Raw genomic sequence first — 20,801 nt, 5'->3', positions numbered from 1 at the left:
GTAAATGACTTCCCCAGGTGCCTCATGAAACAGAAGCTTAAGATCAGAGAAACTAAAGGCCACAACACATCATGTTAATGAGCTTTTCTAAACAATTACACATGACAGAGTAGGTATAAATGTATCTATTCTGCTTTAGGATGCAGGGTTTCATAATACTATAATTACTGAAGCTCGTAAAAGCATGCCAATGTGCTGCTTTTAAAGATATTTTTTCTTCTTTTTCCACTAATTATGTATCCAAATTGCACTTAATGCATCTATTTCTGTATTTATTCACAAGCACTTCTGCTTCAGGCTGAGATCTAACAATAGAGGAGAAATTAAAAGGTATCTGCTAATCATTTCTCTCCCCTAGAAAAATTGATGAAAAAAAGAACACAATTGTAAATGTGTGAAAGGGCTAAGCATTACAAGTAACAGAAATTGCAAACCTCTTTAGGATTGTTACTAAATTATTATTATTATCAAAATTTAGCCATTAACAGTTTTCCTTGTTTCAAATGTATTTAGTAACATTTAAGCGACAGAACATCATTTATTACTTTGAAGTGAGTGCCATGAACAATCAAATTGCAGTTGTTAGGGACCTGAATTATGTATAATATATAAATAAAAAAATAAAAATAACAAAAAAGGTGTACCTAATACACTATAATTTATATAACATCAGCTGGTGAAAGTGGTAAAGCGTTACCTTCCTACCAAAAACTGTTGTTGTGTACCTGATGCAAGTGCTACAGTTTTAGTTAATCTCTTTTAAACATTAATTTCCTCCCATCTTACTTGCGCTTCTATTACTTGTGCCTATTTAATTAAGAAAGCATAATGTATATTATATTCTTGAAAAACATTGTTTACCATATTAAAATTACATATCATGTCAAATAACACCTTAGTATCAAAGTAACTCAAATTCTTTTTTACAGTCAGCTGACAAGCACTGAGTTTCATTATTATGTCTCCAAACAAAGCATCAAATTAGTACAAATAAGATTTGGGACCAGTCAATGTTACATTCAAGAACTTTCAGTCAGGGTCACTATTACAAGTATTTGGACAATCTGTTTATTTTATGGTTTTGGCTGGGCCAAGTGGTTTGGAAAAGTTTATTTACTGTTTCAGCATGACTACTCCCAAGCACATCAAGTATATAAATAAATAAATTGCTCAACTTGATCTTAACATATTTGGGATGAATTGGAATGGCAACTGCAAAAAGAACTTCTAACAGAATACTCTGTTACAAATGAGCTTTACAGAAATCTAGGTCTAGACTCTAAATGAGAGGCTAAAGACGACATAAAATTTTAAAATTAAATTTTACAGTCATTGTACTACTTCTACAGTACTACTTCAAAAATATATCAACATAAACTTCTGAACATCAAAAATAATACCAAAGATTTAAAAACAGATGGATTTGACTTTTAGGAACACACACAAACTTCAATTTAGCATAAGCTTCATAATTACAGTAATATAGAGTTACCCGACAGCTGAGAGTGCTGAATGTGAGAGATGCTCAATTTAAGAATAGTATAATCTATAATATAGATAAATAAATAATATAATCTTCTCGTCGATTTTTCTCAGCATAAAGAGGGCAACATGTTTTCATGTTTTTCTCTGCTGCTATAAAAAACCCTACGCTGCTAACTGCATACCAAAATATGCTTTTCTACCTCACGTACCATTTACTCAGTACCATGTACTGACCAACACTTGTCTCTAGTCTTGTCTCCTTTAATTACTTTTTAGATTAGAAATGTCTTTTTGTATTTATTTTAGACCTTTTTGTATTTATTGTACTGTTGCCTATCTGCACTGTGTACTGTATTGTCTTGTACTTTTTGTTCTATGTTGCACCCTGGTCCTGAAGGAACGTTGTTTCGTTTCAATATGTACTTGTATATAGCTGAAATGACAATAAAGCCTCTCCTGACCTCTTCTCTTTCTTGGTGTCAGTACAGGTAAATGTGCCCATAGACTACAGAAGCAGTGAATAGATTATACTGTATTTAAAAACCTCTGGAGTATTGGTTTAAGTCATCTCTTCAAACAAGCTGCACATGGCTTCATAATGACAGGGAGGAGTAATGTAATTTTCAGTTAGACAACCCCATCAATTCTCTGGCCGTCACACAGTCTACTATACCAGACAAATAAACAAATATACTGTCTGTACTCCATGTCTGTCTGTTAATAAGTCAAAATAACTACCATTCACAAACCTAAATTAAATTAACAGTAGAAGCTACTCTAACAGCGGTCATATAGTGTAATTTTTAGCAAAACATATATTGCCAGAAAAAGCCCTCTGACAATAAAAAAATAAACAGAGAATGGTGCTTCCTATTTTGCCTGATGTTGAATAAAAAAGATTAAAATAAGATTAAAATTATAAACATTTTAACAGCTAAATAATGTCATGAAATTAATTTCAAACAAAAATAAGAATCATATTTCTACAAAACCAAATGTATACTAGAAATAGCATTGTTTAAATAATAAAATAGTAAAATAACAGAATAAATTAAATTAAATTTTTAAATCGCACTATTATGTTACATTTTCAGGGGTTAAATTTTTATGTCCTTTATCCAAAATATCCCCCAAAAAATGTTGGGAATAAGACATTTTCTTTACATTATCTCTGACCTGCACCCTGATGGGAAAATCATGTGATAATCAAGGAACACTGTATGTCCTGAATAAATCTACATAGCTTTTTTAATGTTTGATTTTAAGATCATGTTTAAGATCATGTTGCTTTTTTTTTTCTCCCCATTTTTCCTCCTGATTTAGCGCATCCAATTTCTCTTCCGCTGCTGACAGATGCCAGATTTTGCATCCAAGGAGAGCATGCCGCTGCCCACGCCTTCTTTACACGTGAACAGCCCTCCTCTTCTTGTCCGTGCTTCCTGCACGGGCGTCTCTTCTGCCAATCAGAAGACCGACCTAAATAAAGTATGTGAGGAACTTGGATATTTCCAGTATGCCATAAGTACATTTACATTTACATTTTCAGCATTTAGCAGACGCTTTTATCCAAAGCGACTTACACAGTGAGCGGAACACAATGAGCAATTGAGGGTTAAGGGCCTTGCTCAGGGACCCAACAGTGGCAACTTAGTGGTGGCGGGGCTTGAACCAGCAACCTTCTGTTTACTAGTCCAGTACCTTAACCACTGAGCTATCACTGGCCCCATAAGTACCCAGATGACATACTAATCAGGGCAAATTCTCAGTTACCTACGTGAAATATCGCATCCTTGAATGCAACATAGTCTTCAAAAAAAAGTATGAAATTGCAAAAAGCAATTTCTGATCTATAGAATGTACATATTGTATACGCTTTAATTTAATCAGGATGGAAACTGCATACACAAGGGAATTTACCTACAGCCAGAGAATTTTATTTAAAAAAATGAACCACTGATCCCATTAGAAGCTACGGTAGTCACATAGTAGTGTAATCTGCAATCTGTAGTTCATACTGATCCATTATGCAACAAGAAGTATACAACTATACCCTTGTAAGAAACAATGACTTCTGGTCACATGAGGTCAGTATTACTGACCTGACAGGTAAGGTGCGATCTCCTTTGCGGCGGTCCATCTCTCTCTGAGGAACTGGGTACCATCTGAAATTCAGTTTCCAGTTGAATCCTCCATAGGTCATATCTGAGCCGGCCATGTACTCAAAGGTCTCATCACTGATCACGTCGATGATGGGACAGACCACAGCTTTTCTGTAATTGCATCAGTTAACTTTACTGAGAGAACCTGAACACATTATTATTATTCATGAAGGCCTGTGATGATTAAAGATTTTTTATCTAACAAATAATTATGATATAATTTTTGTTCTACAATATTATATTGTAGTATATTTGCATTCTATAAAAAACAATCAACAATAACAAAAAATACGAAATGGACATTATTGAATTACACAAAATATTACATAATGTTACATGTTTTTCAAAAACCTTAGCAAATGTATCTGTTATGGAACAAAATATAGTCACAACTAATACAAACATTAACAAAAAAAACATTGTTGCCACACTAATCTGAATATAAAAGCCAAAGTCATAAATTGTAAACCTTCTTTGCCAATGCTCGAGAATGAAAGAATGTACTGTACAAATTTTAATTAACTGCAGTCTTCAGTTACATAATTATATTTATTCTAGCTAAAGATGATTATGTAATAATAAGTGTATAACTACAGCTTTAAATTATTTTGGTTCTGAGTAATCAGCCTTAAGTTTTGGCTTTAATTCATTGTTAATTGATTTCACAGTGTAAGAGATGCATAATTAAAATTCTAAGAGTCAGTCGGTTAAATCAATTTACAGATTCTTACATTAAAAAAAAATAGTGGCTATCGTGCTGTACAGAAGAAGTGGGTGGGATTTCAGACGTGGCCAAAAATATTGGTATCCTTGCACTTAAAAAAAAAAACCCTGTTCCCTCCTGATTATGTGTGTCCTTGTTTTGCACTGGAACAAATCCAAGAAGTTTAAAAAAAAGTAAAATTCTCACCTATTCTACAAAGACATTCTAACATAGCTGATTTTTTTGTTTTATTATTTTAAATAATGTTCAGTCACTTTGAAATAAAAATAGCAGAAACAAATCTGTCTGTTTTAAATTAATGTAATTTTTTTTCATCTTTTTTTCCTTTCCATTTTCATCTTTTATCACTGCTTTATTTTGGTCAGGGTCGCAATGGGTCTGCTTTATCTGGACTCACTGGGTCCGATACAGTAACACACCCTGGGCAGGGTGCCACTCCCTCACCCCCTAGACATAACCAATCATGTCTATATGTAGACGCCCCAACCAGCCGATAACATCACTCCAACAATAGTGGACTAGCGTAATTTACCTCAAGCAACCCAAGCACACTAGGTTTTTAAACTACAAATGTAGGTGAAAAGTAGCAATATTTTTACCGACATCCGTCCTTTGTATACCTCTATAACACAGAATTACAAAACCTGAATATTAGATTTTTACACTGACTGACTTAACAAAGTTAGCTGTAAAACTGTTGTTTACCATCTGCTCATTCACAGATGGTTTCCTACATCAATGTGTCAAAAGAATTTCCTAGAAAAAATCATTCACCTGAGTGCAGAGTGAAATGCATCAGTGATGGGGGTGTAACAGGGTATTCACACTAAATGTAATTTTAAATCTGTGCTCTCTGCTCTAAGTCCTTCCTTGGTGTAATGTAAATGCAATAAAAGAGGGAGGCTAGACAGCTGAAAAGCACTTAAAAGTAAGAGAGTGAATCACACTCTCCAATAGAGAAATGGATTAGAGAAAACAATGTGCCAGAGGTAAAGCATTCAGTGAGGAAAACTGCACTTGCACAGGCTGTGAATAAAACGTGGCAATAACCTTTAGACCTTTAAAGAATTAAATTATTGAGCAATGTGTTAGACTAAACCAGGACAGTACTTACCTTCTAAACTGCCACTACATGATTCTATGCCCAATTATCCAGTAGCTGACAAATTATAGGGCAGTGGCTGTGCCTTATACTTGCCACTTATATTCAGTGTGTGCCCATCATGATCATTCATAGAGAAAAAGCAGTTACATGTTTCACCTAGTCACAGATCAGTCGCAGCAGTCTGCTGTTATTTCATCCTTTAATAATTTAAGAAATGAAGAAAGCTCCATTTTATTAGCTTCACTTACCATATAGAAGCACTTTGTAGTTCTACTGTAGTCCATTTATTTCTCTACATACCTTTTTAACCTGCTTTCACCCTGTTTTTCAATGGTCAGGACCACACAGAGCAGATACTATTTAGGTGGTGGATGATTCTCAGCACTGCAGTGACAATGACATGGTGGTGGTGTGTTAGTGTGTGTTGTGCTGGTATGAGTTGATCAGACACAGCAGCGCTGCTGGAGTTTTTAAATACCGTGTCCACTCACTGTCCACTCTATTAGACACTCCTACCTAGTTGGTCCACCTTGTAGATGTAAAGTCAGAGACGATCACATATCTATTGCTGCTGTTTGAGTTGGTCATCTTCTAGACCTTCATCAGTGGTCACAGGACGCTGCCCAGCATACCAGCACAACACACACTAACACACCACCACCATGTCAGTGTCACTGCAGTGCTGAGAATCATCCACCACCTAAATAATACCTACTCTGTGGTGGTCCTGTGGGGGTCCTGACCATTGAAGAACAGGGTGAAAGCAAGCTAAAAAGGTATGTAGAGAAATAGATGGACTGCAGTCAGTAATTGTAGAACTACAAATTGCTTTTATATGGTAAGTGGAGCTGATAAAATGGACAGTAAGTGTAGAAACAGGGAGGTGGTTTTAATGTTATGCCTGATCGGTGTATATAACAATTATTTAAACACGACTAATACTAAATTACACATTAACCACTCTTAATACTTTTAGCTTTTAACTTTAAACGTTTGCTCAGATTTTTTTTTTTTTTTACTTTTGTATCCAGTCACTATCTTTATATTATGTTTATGTTGTACATTTTATGTTATGTTGTTCATTTTTAGGGAAAACTTACCTGTCTTCTTTAATACAAGCAAGCAGCGGTTCCAGCCAGCCGACAGTGCACTCACAGTGAGCATCCAGGAAGGTGATAACCTGACCTCTTGTAGCGGCTGCTCCTCTGAGCCTCGCCCGTATCAGACCGGAGCGTTGCTCCATTCGTAAAATCCGCACTGGTACCTCCAGCGTCTTTACATAGTCTTCCAGCTTTGTCCTTAGGAAATCTGCAAAGAGTTGAAATGGTAAATTAACGTTCATCTTTGGCAACGTGAGCTAAGACAATGCAAAGATTGGGAGACTGGATTAGACAAAAAAATCCATAAGCAAAAGCATGTAGTGATTAATGGAAAATCTGTGAATGGAAAGACAGCCAAACTTGGAGTGAAGTAAAAAAAAAATTGCCATAACAACTATATTATTTCTGAAACAACTGAGACAGAAAGAGAACAACGCATTCAGATAAACAGAGAGAATAAGTGAAATAAATCCTCATTTCATGCAAATTACTCTAACATCACCAGGTAATGTTAGATCAGTTAAATTGTTTCATGCAATGTGACATGCCCTTGTCATTTATCATGTACACTGTCAGGTCATGAGTTAAATTACTGTAATAAAGCAGATACAGGGTACCATCTTTCCTATGCAAATAATCCATTACAGCAGCACAATAGTTGAAACTGACCTTGTATGGCCTAGAATACACACCAAAGACTCCAAAACACACAATACACCGGTTTAAAGGTAATTCCCTGCTCAAAAAATCTATAAAATATGTATGATGCAATTATGCAAATCAGCATGCTGATTAATCAACATACAAATAACTTCGTTAGAAGATTTAATTGTGGGGTGCTTGAGTGGAGGAGCAGCGATCTAAGATGCTAGCCCACCAATGTGGAGCTTTCATGTTCAAATTTCAGCGATGCTACTGTCCAGGCCAGGCACTCAACATACAATTGACTCTCTCTAAGGAAGGGAAGTAATCAACCACCTTTTGTTATTTAATATACTTGCAGTGCACATCTCCACTTTAAAATACACACGTCTTTTGACTTTGTACTTAGAAATATGGAAAAATATGTATTCAGACACCACTTACACAGATCAGCCATAACATTAAAACCACCTCCTTGTTTCTACACTTACTGTCCATTTTATCAGCTCCACTTACCATACAGAAGCACTTTGTAGTTCTTCAATTACTGACTGCAGTCCATCTGTTTCTCTGCATGCTTTGTTAGCCCCCCTTTCATGCTGTTCTTTAATGGTCAGGACTCTCCCAGGACCACTACAGAGCAGGTATTATTTGGGTGGTGGGTCATTCTCAGCACTGAAGTGACACTGACATGGTGGTGGTGTGTTAGTGTGTTTTGTGCTGGTATGAGTGGATAAGACACAGCAGCGCTGCTGGAGTTTTTAAACACCTCACTGTCCCTGCTGGACTGAAAATAGTCCACCAATCAAATATATCCAGCCAACAGCGCCCCGTGGGCAGCGTCCTGTGACCGCTGATGAAGGTCTAGAAGATGATCAACTCAAACAGCAGCAATAGATGAGCGATCGTCTCTGACTTTACATCTACAAGGTGGAGACATCTTCCCAAAAGTTTTGGTCAGGAAGGCATTGTGCTTTTGCTACAGTATAGATGTTTCCATAAGATGTTAAGAATTGTACCCTTACCTTTAATATGCTAGCTATATTAAACTGAACATGGACAGTCCTCTCCAACCATGAACCATCACTAAGAGTGAAATTACACACATACACACTTATCTGCTAAACAGTGAGAGAATTGTACCCCTTTCGCTGGCATCATCCACCAGTAGAATTTCCAGCAGTAGGTGCTTGGGAGAGCGGTTGATCACGCTATGGACAGTACGTAATAGAGTGCTCCAGGCCTCATTGTGGAAAACTATCACAATGCTGGTGTTGGGAAGATCATCAGAGTAAACTTTGGTTTTACACCTAGAAAAGTAGAAAAAACACAATTCATAAAGTGATTACTAGATAACTAGATATGTCTACATAATGTATGTCTAGGGTACTGAGATCAATTCATTTTCATCATTTGCTTGATCCTGGTCAGAGCTGGAGCAAGTCTGGTTCTCCTGGGAAACACTGGGCATAGACAGGAATACCCCAAACAAGACGCAATTCTTTGCAGGGCTTCGGTCACCCCCTTAGACATAGCCAATCATGTCTGTGTGGTCTTTCTCATAGTGGAATCCTGTACATTGACAGAGTTAAGTGAAGCCTGGCGTTCTTTAAATGTTTGTCTGGGTTCTTTTGTGACCTCCTGGACGAGTCGTTAATACATTCTTGGTGAAAGTGTGGTCGGCCGTACAGAGTGCAGGGGCAGCCATTGTGCAAGGGCCTTGCTACAGGGCCCAACGGTGACATCATGGCAGAGCCAGGATTCAAACCAGCGAACTTCTAGTTGGTAACCCACAGCTCTACCCACTAGTCTACCACCGTCCTGTTTGTGTTGACGCCCGGCCAATTCAAACACTTCGCAGTTATAAGCTACAACTTTAAACTGCTGTGCCACATGAGTGTTTTATTTTAACATTAGTTCTATTTACAAACCCTGTTTTCAGACAATTCAGGACATTTTTTAGTAAAATGTGTGGGAGAAAAATTTTAATTTACACTAGAAGTATTAATACATAATCAATTACTACCTAGAAAATGTAGATATGCTTAGGGCATTATTGCCTGTAGTCATATTCCAAGAATACTGCTACAGTAGAATGTTACTGAATGCGTACATGGTGTAGGTGATAAGAAGTGCATCAACTGCATTGTATAACATCCAAAGATCAGTACTAGCTGATTTACACCAGTTTCTATGTTAACTGTGGAATCTTCCACGGTCCTACAAGGTCACCAACAACAGTATAAAAAGATGTTTATTTTATTAGTCGATATTATATTCACAGAGCCTCTGTGTGAGACTCTATCAGTATTTTATTAAAAGTTTTTCTACCACTAATGCATAAAAACAAGAATCTGTAATTTGAGAAATTCTGAAGGTATTTACAGAAGGTAATTCTCATTCCTCTAAAAGTGTGAACTGTTCTTAGTCATTTCTGCTGATAAGGAAACAACATACATCTAAAAATACAGTAAATACAGTGTTATCAGTCTAATACTGTGCTGGTTTAGCAACAGATGTAGCATAAGGAAAAACCTCAAAGATAAATGAGAGGGTAAATTAGCAGGTTGGTACATCTGTTGTGTAAAACCTGCCTTGATTTATCACGTCTTGTTTTATCCTGTGTGTTCTCCCTCTTGCTATGTGTGTTCCACTGACACTACAGAGAGCACCTTAACCGGCTGAAAAGCAAGGCAATTTATGTTGTTTATAGGGAGTCATTTTTCAAACTGTCTGAGGCAAGCTCTAAAGCACAAATCCCATTTCTGGAATGTTGGGACATTTTGTAAGATGCAATAAAAACAACAATCTGTGTTTTTTTTTTATTCTGTGACTGACAAAAGCACAAAGAGAAGATTTCCACTGTTTTCAGTGACCAACTTTATGGTATTTTGTAAATAAAACAAATTTCAAAATTGTTGGCACAGCAGGATATTCCGCTAGCACACCAGCGCTGGGATTCTGAACTCACTGAGTTCGAATCTCAGCTCTGCTACCGGTCAGCTTGGCGCCCCCTAGCAGGCACAATTGGCATCGCCTGCAGCAGACAAAATTGGACATTAAAGACTGTTGGGTGGGAAGAAACTGTGACTTAAAAAGGGGTGGGGTCTTCAACGCTGTCTAAGGACCCTGGTTAGTAGCCAAGTAATGCGCATATCAGGATCAGTGCATGACACTCTGTGTGAAACTATGGGCGAATAAGAAGGGGTCAGTGAACTGTGCACGTGTCATAGGGAGTCTATGTCTGGAAAAATATACCCTGCTTGGGGTCTCCAGCAGCGGAAGACAAATCGGCTACATTAAATTGGGAGAAAAAAAGCAGAAAATGCAAAAATAAAACAGCAAAAAATGTTTTTATTTTTTTGTTATTTGATGCCTGCAACACATTTAAAATAGTTGGGACAGGCAAAATAAAAGCATTACCACTTTGTTACATCACCTTTTTTATTAGTTACACCTTTAAATTACTTGAGAACTAAGAATACTAATTGTTACTAATTGTTTTGCATGACCGTGTTATTCACGGTGTACCATACATTTTCAATAGGAGACAGATCTGGACTTCAGGCAGTTAAGCACTTGCATGCACTGGCATTGTCTTGATGAAATAACGTCACATTGATGGCAGCATATGTCTCTCTAAAATATAATAATAAATGCCTGCAAGTCTTCACACAAATGCAAATCACCTGTATTGTGGACACTGATGCACCCCCATACAATTATGTATGTTGATTTTCATGCCTTTCATCAATAACAGTCTGGATTTGTGTACCTGGATTATTGGGCATGCATGAAGAGAACAGGCTGAATTGTCTTTTTTTATCTTTGGCATGAAGCACTTACATCCACCATCTTTCTGTCCATCTGATATAAGTTCAGCGTTTCAGCATAGAATTAATGAACTGATGGCTTTCAGGTTGCATTCTTTGATGCAGCAGTGGACTGTGCCAAGTGACAACAGTTCTCTGAAGTGCTCCCAAGCCCATACAGCTATATTTATCACAGTAGCATGACGTATTCTCATACAATGCTATTTGACACACACAAGGTTCAATAAAATGAACGAATCAAATTCCTGTTTTTATTGTATTTTAAAAAATGCTAATTATTTATTGTAAACAACCTTTTTAATAAATGGTGTTCATAATTATATAAAACCTAAATGTTGAGACAGCATATAGTTCTTATTGCCCTCTTATTGCACGTTTGAGGAAAGCATATTTAAGCAAGAGTATTGATATAGGATATATGATAGGCCTCATTGATTGGACCATTTTGAAAGATGATCTTTATGCCATTTAAGGGCTTATGGGAAAAGTTGTAAAATGATGTGTCACTAATGGTATGGAGCTGTAGATGTCAAATAGACAGTTTAAGTTGTTGCATACAACCAATGCTTGAGATGGCCAGATTTCACCAAGAGGACGCTGGGTGTGAAAGCTGGATGTGAAAGCTTGGCTATACAAATTAATTGCTGACTGCTATCAACCAGTGGCCTGGCTCATCCATGCTAATAAACTGAATCCTATTCAGTTATTTATATTTTCCCTGACCCTTATGTTATGATGCACAATTCTCAGGGTGACTTGAAAAATGCATTCATTCAGAGTGAAGCTGAGTAATCCTTTACATTTGCATAAAAAATTTGCATTAAATTAATGGTAAACAGAACTAAATTGGTAGGCTACACTGTGGTCTTAATGGGCAACAGAGCATGCTTGAAACAGCGAGCAAAATGTCCTACCTTACAGACAAACACAACTGATGTAACTATTAAACATTAAGAATTCATCTTTAATAGCTCAGATAATTAAGATTTTTACATTTCAGCTGACTAAGCATGCTCCCTCACTAAGACCCATAAGGCATTTTAAAAAAACAACAGTTTTTGTTCTAAGCTGTATATTAATAACATGCACAGTTGGCATAATACCCTACAGGGTTATGACTAACTAAATCATGTTATATTAATAAGCTATTAAACAAAGTCCTACAAGGAGTGCATGAACTGCCTTTTTTACATGGGTCACCTATTAAAACTTTTTACTGTGCACACTGGGTACTGCTTGTGTCTAATAAATCCAACCTTTCCCACAAGCCCATCACAAGATGCTGCCAGCAAGGACAGACTCACCTCAGCTCAACGGGGTGCCTCATTCTCAAGCAGAAACAGACAGAAGAGGGCTTGTGTCAGTTCTTAAATAAGGCATGAAGCCACATTAGAGACGGAGGCAGTTCGATAAAGCAGGGACAGCGTGAGACTGAGGATAGATGAGTTGAAAGTGAAAGAGATGGGACATGAGGAGAAATAACAGTGGGGTTCTTCTTTTCCCCCTCTGTAACAGCCTGGCACAATGAGGTAAGAGGAGAAAAGGAGTGGCCGTGTTACATCATGTAAAGATTTTCTTCAGTCTGATTGAATTTATTCCCATTATAGATTAAGACTCAGGTGTCTATATTTACACTCAACTCAATAATCAGATAAAAATATCCATTTACATGCACAGTACAGGTAATCCAATCCAAAATGACACACATGTAGAGTACCACTTAGTGTGTGTTACCATGACAACGAGCATCACACGAGTCCAGTCAGAGTAAGACGAGCAGCAGTATGTTACCTTAGTTTTCAGTTGGTGTGTCAGTTTTTTTGATTCAGGAACTGGCTACCTGTCCGGGGTGCTTCCTGCCTTTCATCATATAAATCAGACCCACCCTGACCCTGACCAGGATAATGTGGTGGCAAAACAGACACTAAATGAAATAATTATATGAGAAATATACACATATCAGCCATAACATTAAAACCACCTCCTTGTTTGGTTTGGGTTGGTGCTGGAGCCAATCCCAGCTTTTTTGGGCACAAGGCACACAGTAACACCCTGGACTGGGCACCAGTCCATCGCAGGGCAGACACGCACACACACACACACACACACACACATACACATACACATACACATACACATACACACACCCATTCACCTATAGGGCAATTCAGTGTCTCCAATTAACCTGACTGCATGTTTTTGGACTGTGGGAGGAAACCGGAGCTCCTGGAGGAAACCCACGCAGACACGAGGAAAACATGCAAACTCTGCACAGAAAGGACCCGGACCGCCCCGCCTGGGGATCGAACCCAGGACCTTCTTGCTGTGAGGCGACAGTGCTACCCACCGAGCCACCGTGCCGCCGCAATCTCTATTCAAGTAAACAAAAAATAAATGCATTCTGAATACTTGTAGTAGCAGCAATCGGTTCCTGTAACTGCAGATCAGACTTACAGTTCAGCAAGAAGAAATTCAAACCACAGGTTTTAGACTGTTTAGGCTCTGAAAAAGTAAAGCAGATGCAAGCCAAGCCATAATGCTCCCTTCCTCGTGTTTTAAAGCTAGAATAGGATTTTTTTTTAACTATTTTAACAAAAGTAACTTTGGGCATTTCTGAACTTGGTCAAATCAGTCTACAGAACATTGGCACAGAAGGGAAGTGGAACAATCCAAGTGGTTTTTAAAAAGAACATATTAACAGAGACTTTAAAACGTTTTAGAGATTTTCATTGGTCTTCTTAAACAATTCAGATGTCCTTCATCTCTGATGATTGGGTTATTTTTCCTACTTTAGAAGTGAACATTGTGGTTTTAGTGTGACATTTACAGAATGTCCAGTCCTAGAGTAGCAGCAGTACTGAAAAAATCCTTTTATTTGTCTTATTTTTACCTTTCATTTTTTCCCCACAATTTTTCTTGTAAGGTCCGCTAATCCTAGACTATTTGTTCCTGTGTAACAATCACTTTGCACTAATCACCAGCCCACATTTGTATAAACCATTACAATAACTTTATTTTTTTATTTCCAAGTGTACAATTTTACAACACTCACCCGTCCAATCGGACATCCGGTAGGCTCCTGTTGAGTGCTATCATGTCACTGGCCATTAGATTGAACTGATTGACTTTAAATAGTTCCTTCATCTTCTCCTGGTCTTCTTTCAGGATGATCACAGCCTTACCCATCTCTCCGGGTCCTTCATGAGCACGGGACATGACCGCTGGGCAAAGATAAAAATAAACCTTAGTCTTACTCTGAGTTCAAAGCACACAGAGAAGTCACAGAGAAGAAAATTAGGGGAAAGTCATGTGACCTGTCATTTCATTTCTGTTCATGCACCCAGTGATAACATTTGCTCAGTCAAAGTAACCTTAATAAAGCTGTATATTTAATACAATTTAATATTTAACCGTCAGAAAGTAAATCAGAAAGTAGATTTGTCTGTAAATGTCCTGTAAAAGAGTTTGAGCAGTGAGAAGCTTTTCTGAGTCCTGTCTTATATTACACAGTGTTATTCTTGCTTTACAATACCCAGAACTTTGAAGCTGTCTATGTCCCAAACCGCACAATAATATATCAAATAGAAGGACTAATTAGCACACTACCAATTATATCTTGCACACTATGTAACATATCTAATAAGGTATACAAATTTTGTGAGCATGCTGGATCTGATTTGCTAGTCTTAACTAACTTTAGTATGTAAAAATTAATTAATGAAACGAATGAGCAAGTTAAATTGGCCCAAGCTAAAATGCCAAGTCACAGCCAAATTGCTACCTGAACTGCAATAGTAGTTAAAGGTTTGACTGCAGCTGTAAACAATACCCTGTCTGACTGCATGCAGTCATACCAATTGTAGCACAGGACGGGATCCCTGTATTTTCTAAAGCCAATAAATAAAAGCAATAATTTAAATGTTTATCACCACAATAACTTTGAGTTCAGTTAATTAAAGCATGTAATTAGAAACATGAGAGGTCCTTTCTGTAGGCTCATTATTCCATCCCACTAATAATCTCAAACAGCAAGGCTGGAGGCCTTGGAGGCTGGAAGTCCATCTGCACTAACTCTGTTTAAGAAGCCCACAGACGAGCAGCAATTTCTAAGAGCCCAAATCATTAGATGGCTTTTGTTGCTAAAAGGTTAAAGGATTAGATACGATTAGTCTACAAACCCCTGAGTAATTGTTGGCACTAACAGCCTTCAGCAGACTCTGGTTACTCTTATTACTTTGATCTGTAAGTAAGACACATTTCTGCAATATTTATTTACATGTTAACATAAAAAATAATACAAAAATGTACATTTGTACATGAAAGCACACAATCATTAACATAAAATAATATATATGCTTCCGCGCTTATATGCTACTTTGAAGAACAGAGTGAAAGCAGGTTTAAAAAAGTATGTAGAGAAACAGATGGACTACAGTCAGTAATTGTAGTGCTACAAAGTGCTTCTATATGGTAAGTGGAGCTGATAAAACAGGACACAGGGCACCTAAAAGTCAATGTTTGATAGTTAACAATATGTTTTTGTTTATATATTTTAAGGAGTGTTCATATTAACACAGATACAAAATTATCTTTCTCAGCTTGTGCACTACTTTTATTTGCATTTTGCACAAGAAAATAAGATGATTTGTCCTAATACTTGCAACAATTTGTCCGTAAATGTGAAATTGTACCTTATTGGTGTTATTGGTATTAAATAATTAAGTTAAAAAGGGAGTTTGACGCCTGTAGTACTTCAGTTTCTTCATTAGTAGCTACATGTGTCTTGTACAGGAGCTAGATGATGAAGATGAAGGCTACAAGATTAATTAAAGTGTTATATAAAGTGTTAAAAATGTACACATTTCAGCTTGTTTAGGTTTTTTTATTTATTTAACTAAACTCCCACCTAGTCTCCAAATTGCCAAATGTTGTGAACTGAAAAAACTGGACATTATACTTGCCTCCACACAGTTACCATAGCAAAGTGAGGTCTTAACAAGCATGCTTTTTCTACCCTGTTAAAACAATTCCTTTTGCAGAATATGTCTTTATTTTTGTTCATAATTTCTGATGTGTAGAGTTGGCAACAAATCTTTGGGTCTCACTGACTGGAACAAAGTAAATAACAACTGAAATAAGCAGAGTCTGAATTTAGATATAAACTCCTCCTACATTTGTTTACAAAGTTTCTTTTACTTTTACTAATGCATCAAGCAAAGGTGCATTCCATTACCTACATCCATAGTTATTTCAACAATACAATGCCAAGCCTTATTCTGCACACAGTACAACAGCATAGCTTCAGTGACACAGAGTATGTGTGCTTGACTATCCTGCCTGTAGTTCAGATCTGGTCCCAAATGAAAACATAAGGCACATCATGGGGAGAAAAATCAGACAATGGTGACCACAGACTGATAAGCAATTTAAGTCTTGTATCAACCAAGAATGATTCACTTGCAAAAATCCACTTGCAAAACTGCAACAATTAGTATCCTCAGTTCCCAAACAAGTTGGTCAGTGAAAACATTAGAAATCTTTTCTATTAAATGTTTAAAAGAATTTACATTTTATTTGAAATTTGTATTGCATTTCCCCACTTTACCAGAAACAGGGTCTGTCTGTACAATAACTGTACATCGATAATCAAAATAAAACAACAAGTAGTTAAAGTAGTCTTAAGAAATGATCAAGTATGAACGTTTTACATCCTTTCTGATGTGGCTTGTAATCAGTAAGTTACTCCACTCTGAGTTCTGGGCTACTGAGTAAAATAATTGGGAAAAAAAAACACAGCTTATAACAAAATAGCAAAGTAGGCTACAACAAAAAACATTTAACTGAAAAAGTACTTTTATGCTTAATACTCAGTCGGTTTTAGTTACACACTAGGATCTTATGGACAAATAAGCTTGGATTAGTGTGTAAATAGCTGTTTCTCAGTCAAATTGTGGTACTGATTATGCTCAGTATAGTATCTCCTTTGGTATTTGTGGAGTCAGTCAGTAGGACAAAAACTGATCTTGTATGGCATTTTCCTAGATTAACAACTCTCTTCCCACCGGTGTACTGCAATCAGAATTGTATTACACTTTAGAATAGCACTTAAGCCCAGTGCTGAATAGCCACACTCCTGCAGGGCTTAATTCTGGCCCTGCTCTAATATACCAGAGAACCACAATAAAAAAAAAGCTCACCAACACATACCTGCTTCCCAAAATTCCATAAAATTATCATACATTTAATATAATGCACTAAACAGCCATAACATTAAAACCACCTCCTTGTTTCTACACACACTGTCCATTTTATCAGCTCCACTTACCATATAGAAGCACTTTGTAGTTCTACAATTACTGACTGTAGTCCATCTGTTTCTCTGCATACTTGTTAGCCCCCTTTCACTCTGTTCTTCAATGGTCAGGACTCTCCCAGGACCACAACAGAGTAGGTATTATTTAGGTGGTGGATCATTCTCAGCACTGCAGTGACACTGACATGGTGGAGGTGTGTTAGTGTGTGTTGTGCTGGTATGAGTGGATAAGACACAGCAGCGCTGATGGAGTTTTTAAACACCTCACTGTCACTGCTGGACTGAGAATAGTCCAGCAGTGACCAAAAGGTTCCAGCCAACAGCGCCCCCATGGGAAGCGTCCAGTGACCACTGATGAAGGTCTAGAAGATGACCAACTCAAATAGCAGCAATAGATGAGTGATCGTCTCTGACTTTACATCTACAAGGTGGACCAACTAGGTAGGAGTGTCTAATAGAATGGACAGTGAGTGTACACGGTATTTAAAAACTCCAGCAGCGCCACTGATCCACACAACACACACTAACACACCACCACCATGTCAGTGTCACTGCAGTGCTGAGAATGATCCACCACCTAAATAATACCTGCTCTGTTGTGGTTCTGTGGGGGTCCTAGAAAGGGGGCTAAAAAAGTATGCAGAGAAACAGATGGACTACAGTCAGTAATTGTAGAACTACAAAGTGCTTCTATATGGTAAGTGGAGCTGATAAAATGGACAGTGAGTGTAGAAACAATGAGGTGGTTTTAATGTTATGGCTGATCAGTGTATAATACAAATCATATATTTATAAAATAATACATCAAATTTTTTTGATTATCATGTTTACAGCTTTAGGAAATCTGAGCGTCTAGCTATAAATTATACAAATCTTTTTATATAAATGTTCTGTTTCCATCAATTAATGACTATTTCTAAAATCATGACCTAAATAGCTGAAATCTACTGGCACAGTCTTCCAACAGAGGAAACATGGGTAACAGACTGCCACAGCTTTAAGCCCTGCTCTTTCTGGCAAAAGACTGCTTTGACCTTATTTGCCTCTTTAATTCCTAAACAGATTTTCTAATCATTTTAAATGCTAAGACAGGCATGTTTCTCATTTATCTTCATTACAGCATTTCTACAGACACCTGAATTTAATAAAATAACTAGAACATTGAATTTTAAATTGCTTTACCTATCTGAGCAATAAAAATCCTTAGAAGCTGTGACAGTCCCTTGTTTAAACCAGAAAAGCTGCTTATCACACATGACATAAACCTATTTACTACGGACAGCATCCAAATAAAAACAAAGAACGAATGATGTTTAGGATTATACAAGGGCTAAGTCCTTTAGCAATGCTAATAAGTTTTAGAAGATTTTATACTCAAAAAAATTGAACAGAAATAATTAATAAATGTATTTTTGACATTAATTGTGTTTTAGGCAGCTGGTTGTGTGAACTCAAAGTAACCTGTTTTAAAGACTTAATAAATGCACAAGTAAATTATGCAAAAAAAGTCAGCTTTAGAGTTATTGGCATGCACGATAATGAAAGGTAGACAGGTCATTAAAATGTTTGTGGGTAATTAATTTAATGTAGCACTTAAAGTACATTTGTTATTTGTGAAAAAAATGACCTCTAAAAATTGCTATAAATAAAAAAATTACTGCAGCATAATGCTATTAATATATTTTAACCTGAGTTTTAGGAACTTCTAAGCACGATAGCACACAATACAGTATAAACAAGTGATTTGTGATTATATTCAAAACAATTATGTTTTTGATAGGGGGTTTTCTTTTTTCTATTAATAAGCTTAGAAGCTCCTGGGTTCGATCCCCAGATGGGGCGGTCCAGGTCCTTTCTGCGTGGAGTTTGCATGTTCTACTTGTGTCTGCGTGGGTTTACTCCGGGTGCTCCGGGTTTCCTCCCACAGTACAAAGACATGCAAGTGAGGTGAACTGGAGACACTAAATTGTCCATGATTGTGTTCAGTATAACATTGTGAACTGATGAACCATGTGTAATGAGTTTTACAAAGTGTAAAACATGACGTTAAAATCCTAATAAACAAACAAAAAAACTATTAATAAGCTTACTTAAGGGCGACCAGGTGGGGCAGCGGGATATTCCGCTAGCACACCAGCACCGAGATTCTGAACATCTCGGTTCCAAACTCTGCGTTGCCACTGGTCGGCTGAGCGTCATCTAGCGAGCATAACTGGCAGTGCCTGCAGCAGTCACGTTTCTGCTAGGGCGGGATGACCGGACTATGTGGGTGGGGTCTTCAAAAGCCATGTAAGGACCCTGATTAGCAGATAGAGAGGCAACTGTGCAGAGTGCATGGGTGAAAGAGGGTTCCGCTAAGGGCTGCACGCGGGTCGGAGGAGGTGTGAGCAGCAAGATATCCACCTCGACTGCAATCAGGGATCCCCCAGCAGTGAAAGACAAACTGACTACACTAAAATTGGGAGAAAATGCATAAATAAAACAGAAAAAAAATTGCTTTATTTGTCTCATAGTTTTACTGTGAGGTTAAACATAGTTTAACAAACAATTCTAAATGTAATTGTAGCAAATGCTTCTAAAAACTGAGATTAATCTTTCACATCACTGTTTGGCCCACTTTTTGCAGAATTGCTTTAATTTAGCCATACTGAAAAACTTTTGACACATTTACTATCCATTTAAAGTCCCACCACAGTATCTCAATGGGGTTTAAGTCAGCAATTCATTCAGGCCACTTCAAAACTGTAATATTGTTTCTTCTTTTAACCATTCAGACGTGAGTTTGATAAGCTTGTGCTTCTAACTGTTGTCTTGCTGCAAAAATGTATTGTACTTACACTTCAGATCATGTACTGATGACCAAACAGAGAGTAGACTTCATGGTTCTGTCAATTATGAAAAATCAACCAGACCCTGAAGCAGCGAAGCATTTTCAGCATTGCAGTAATGAGTAATTAGAATTATATTCTTATTGTGGAATTTTGTGTTAGCTTTTACACCTGATTAATGGAACCAATGTCTTCCACTTTTGAAGTCATCCCTACAGGCTTAGGGGCCATAAAGTGTTTTTGTCAAATGTGACCCAAACCTTCAGTTCCCTAGATGTTTACATAGGTTTCTTGTAGCTTTCTGTAAATGCCTTTATGTGCTTTTGGAGGAATTTTAAGTAATTTCTTTTTTGATTCATGGGCAAACATTCACCTATAAAGCCATTTCATTTTTAATCTATGCATGAGACCCAGCAAGGCTTTGAGTTTGGACTCACCTCTGAGGGCGGGCAGGAGAGAGTGGTCCTTTCGGTTATCACATTTGTTGCACTCACTGAAGTAGAGCAGCAGAAAAACATCTACCAGCACCCAGACCAGCGAGGTGGTGAGGACCACCTTACAGTAAATGAAGCGCCGCATGAGCCTTACAGATGTCAGGAGGCCAGAGTAAGT

The 20,801-nt window shown here is 37.3% G+C and overlaps 1 protein-coding gene across 5 annotated transcripts in view; it reads right to left on the bottom strand.

Annotated features, from left to right (window-relative positions):
• galnt13 (UDP-N-acetyl-alpha-D-galactosamine:polypeptide N-acetylgalactosaminyltransferase 13) overlaps window positions 1-20,768 on the bottom strand; it is a 49,562-nt gene extending 28,794 nt beyond the window's left edge. For 3 of the 5 annotated variants that reach the window (XM_063005502.1, XM_063005500.1, XM_063005503.1), the window contains exons 1-5: window positions 20,627-20,768; window positions 14,101-14,269; window positions 8,359-8,525; window positions 6,574-6,781; window positions 3,585-3,755 (exon numbers count right to left, since the gene is read on the bottom strand). In XM_063005502.1, the coding sequence (XP_062861572.1) occupies window positions 3,585-3,755; window positions 6,574-6,781; window positions 8,359-8,525; window positions 14,101-14,269; window positions 20,627-20,768 (857 nt within the window). Of the gene's footprint in view, window positions 1-3,584; window positions 3,756-6,573; window positions 6,782-8,358; window positions 8,526-14,100; window positions 14,302-19,805; window positions 19,814-20,622 lie in introns of all 5 variants that reach the window. The other 2 variants (XM_063005504.1, XM_063005501.1) reach the window with 2 other exon arrangements.
• Between the last annotated feature and the right edge of the window lie 33 nt (window positions 20,769-20,801).

Source organism: Trichomycterus rosablanca, chromosome 12 (assembly GCF_030014385.1).
Source record: "Trichomycterus rosablanca isolate fTriRos1 chromosome 12, fTriRos1.hap1, whole genome shotgun sequence".
Classification (NCBI taxonomy): Eukaryota; Metazoa; Chordata; class Actinopteri; order Siluriformes; family Trichomycteridae; genus Trichomycterus; species Trichomycterus rosablanca.
Note: the sequence above shows the minus strand (reverse complement) of the source record. Positions and strands in the feature narration are given on the sequence as shown.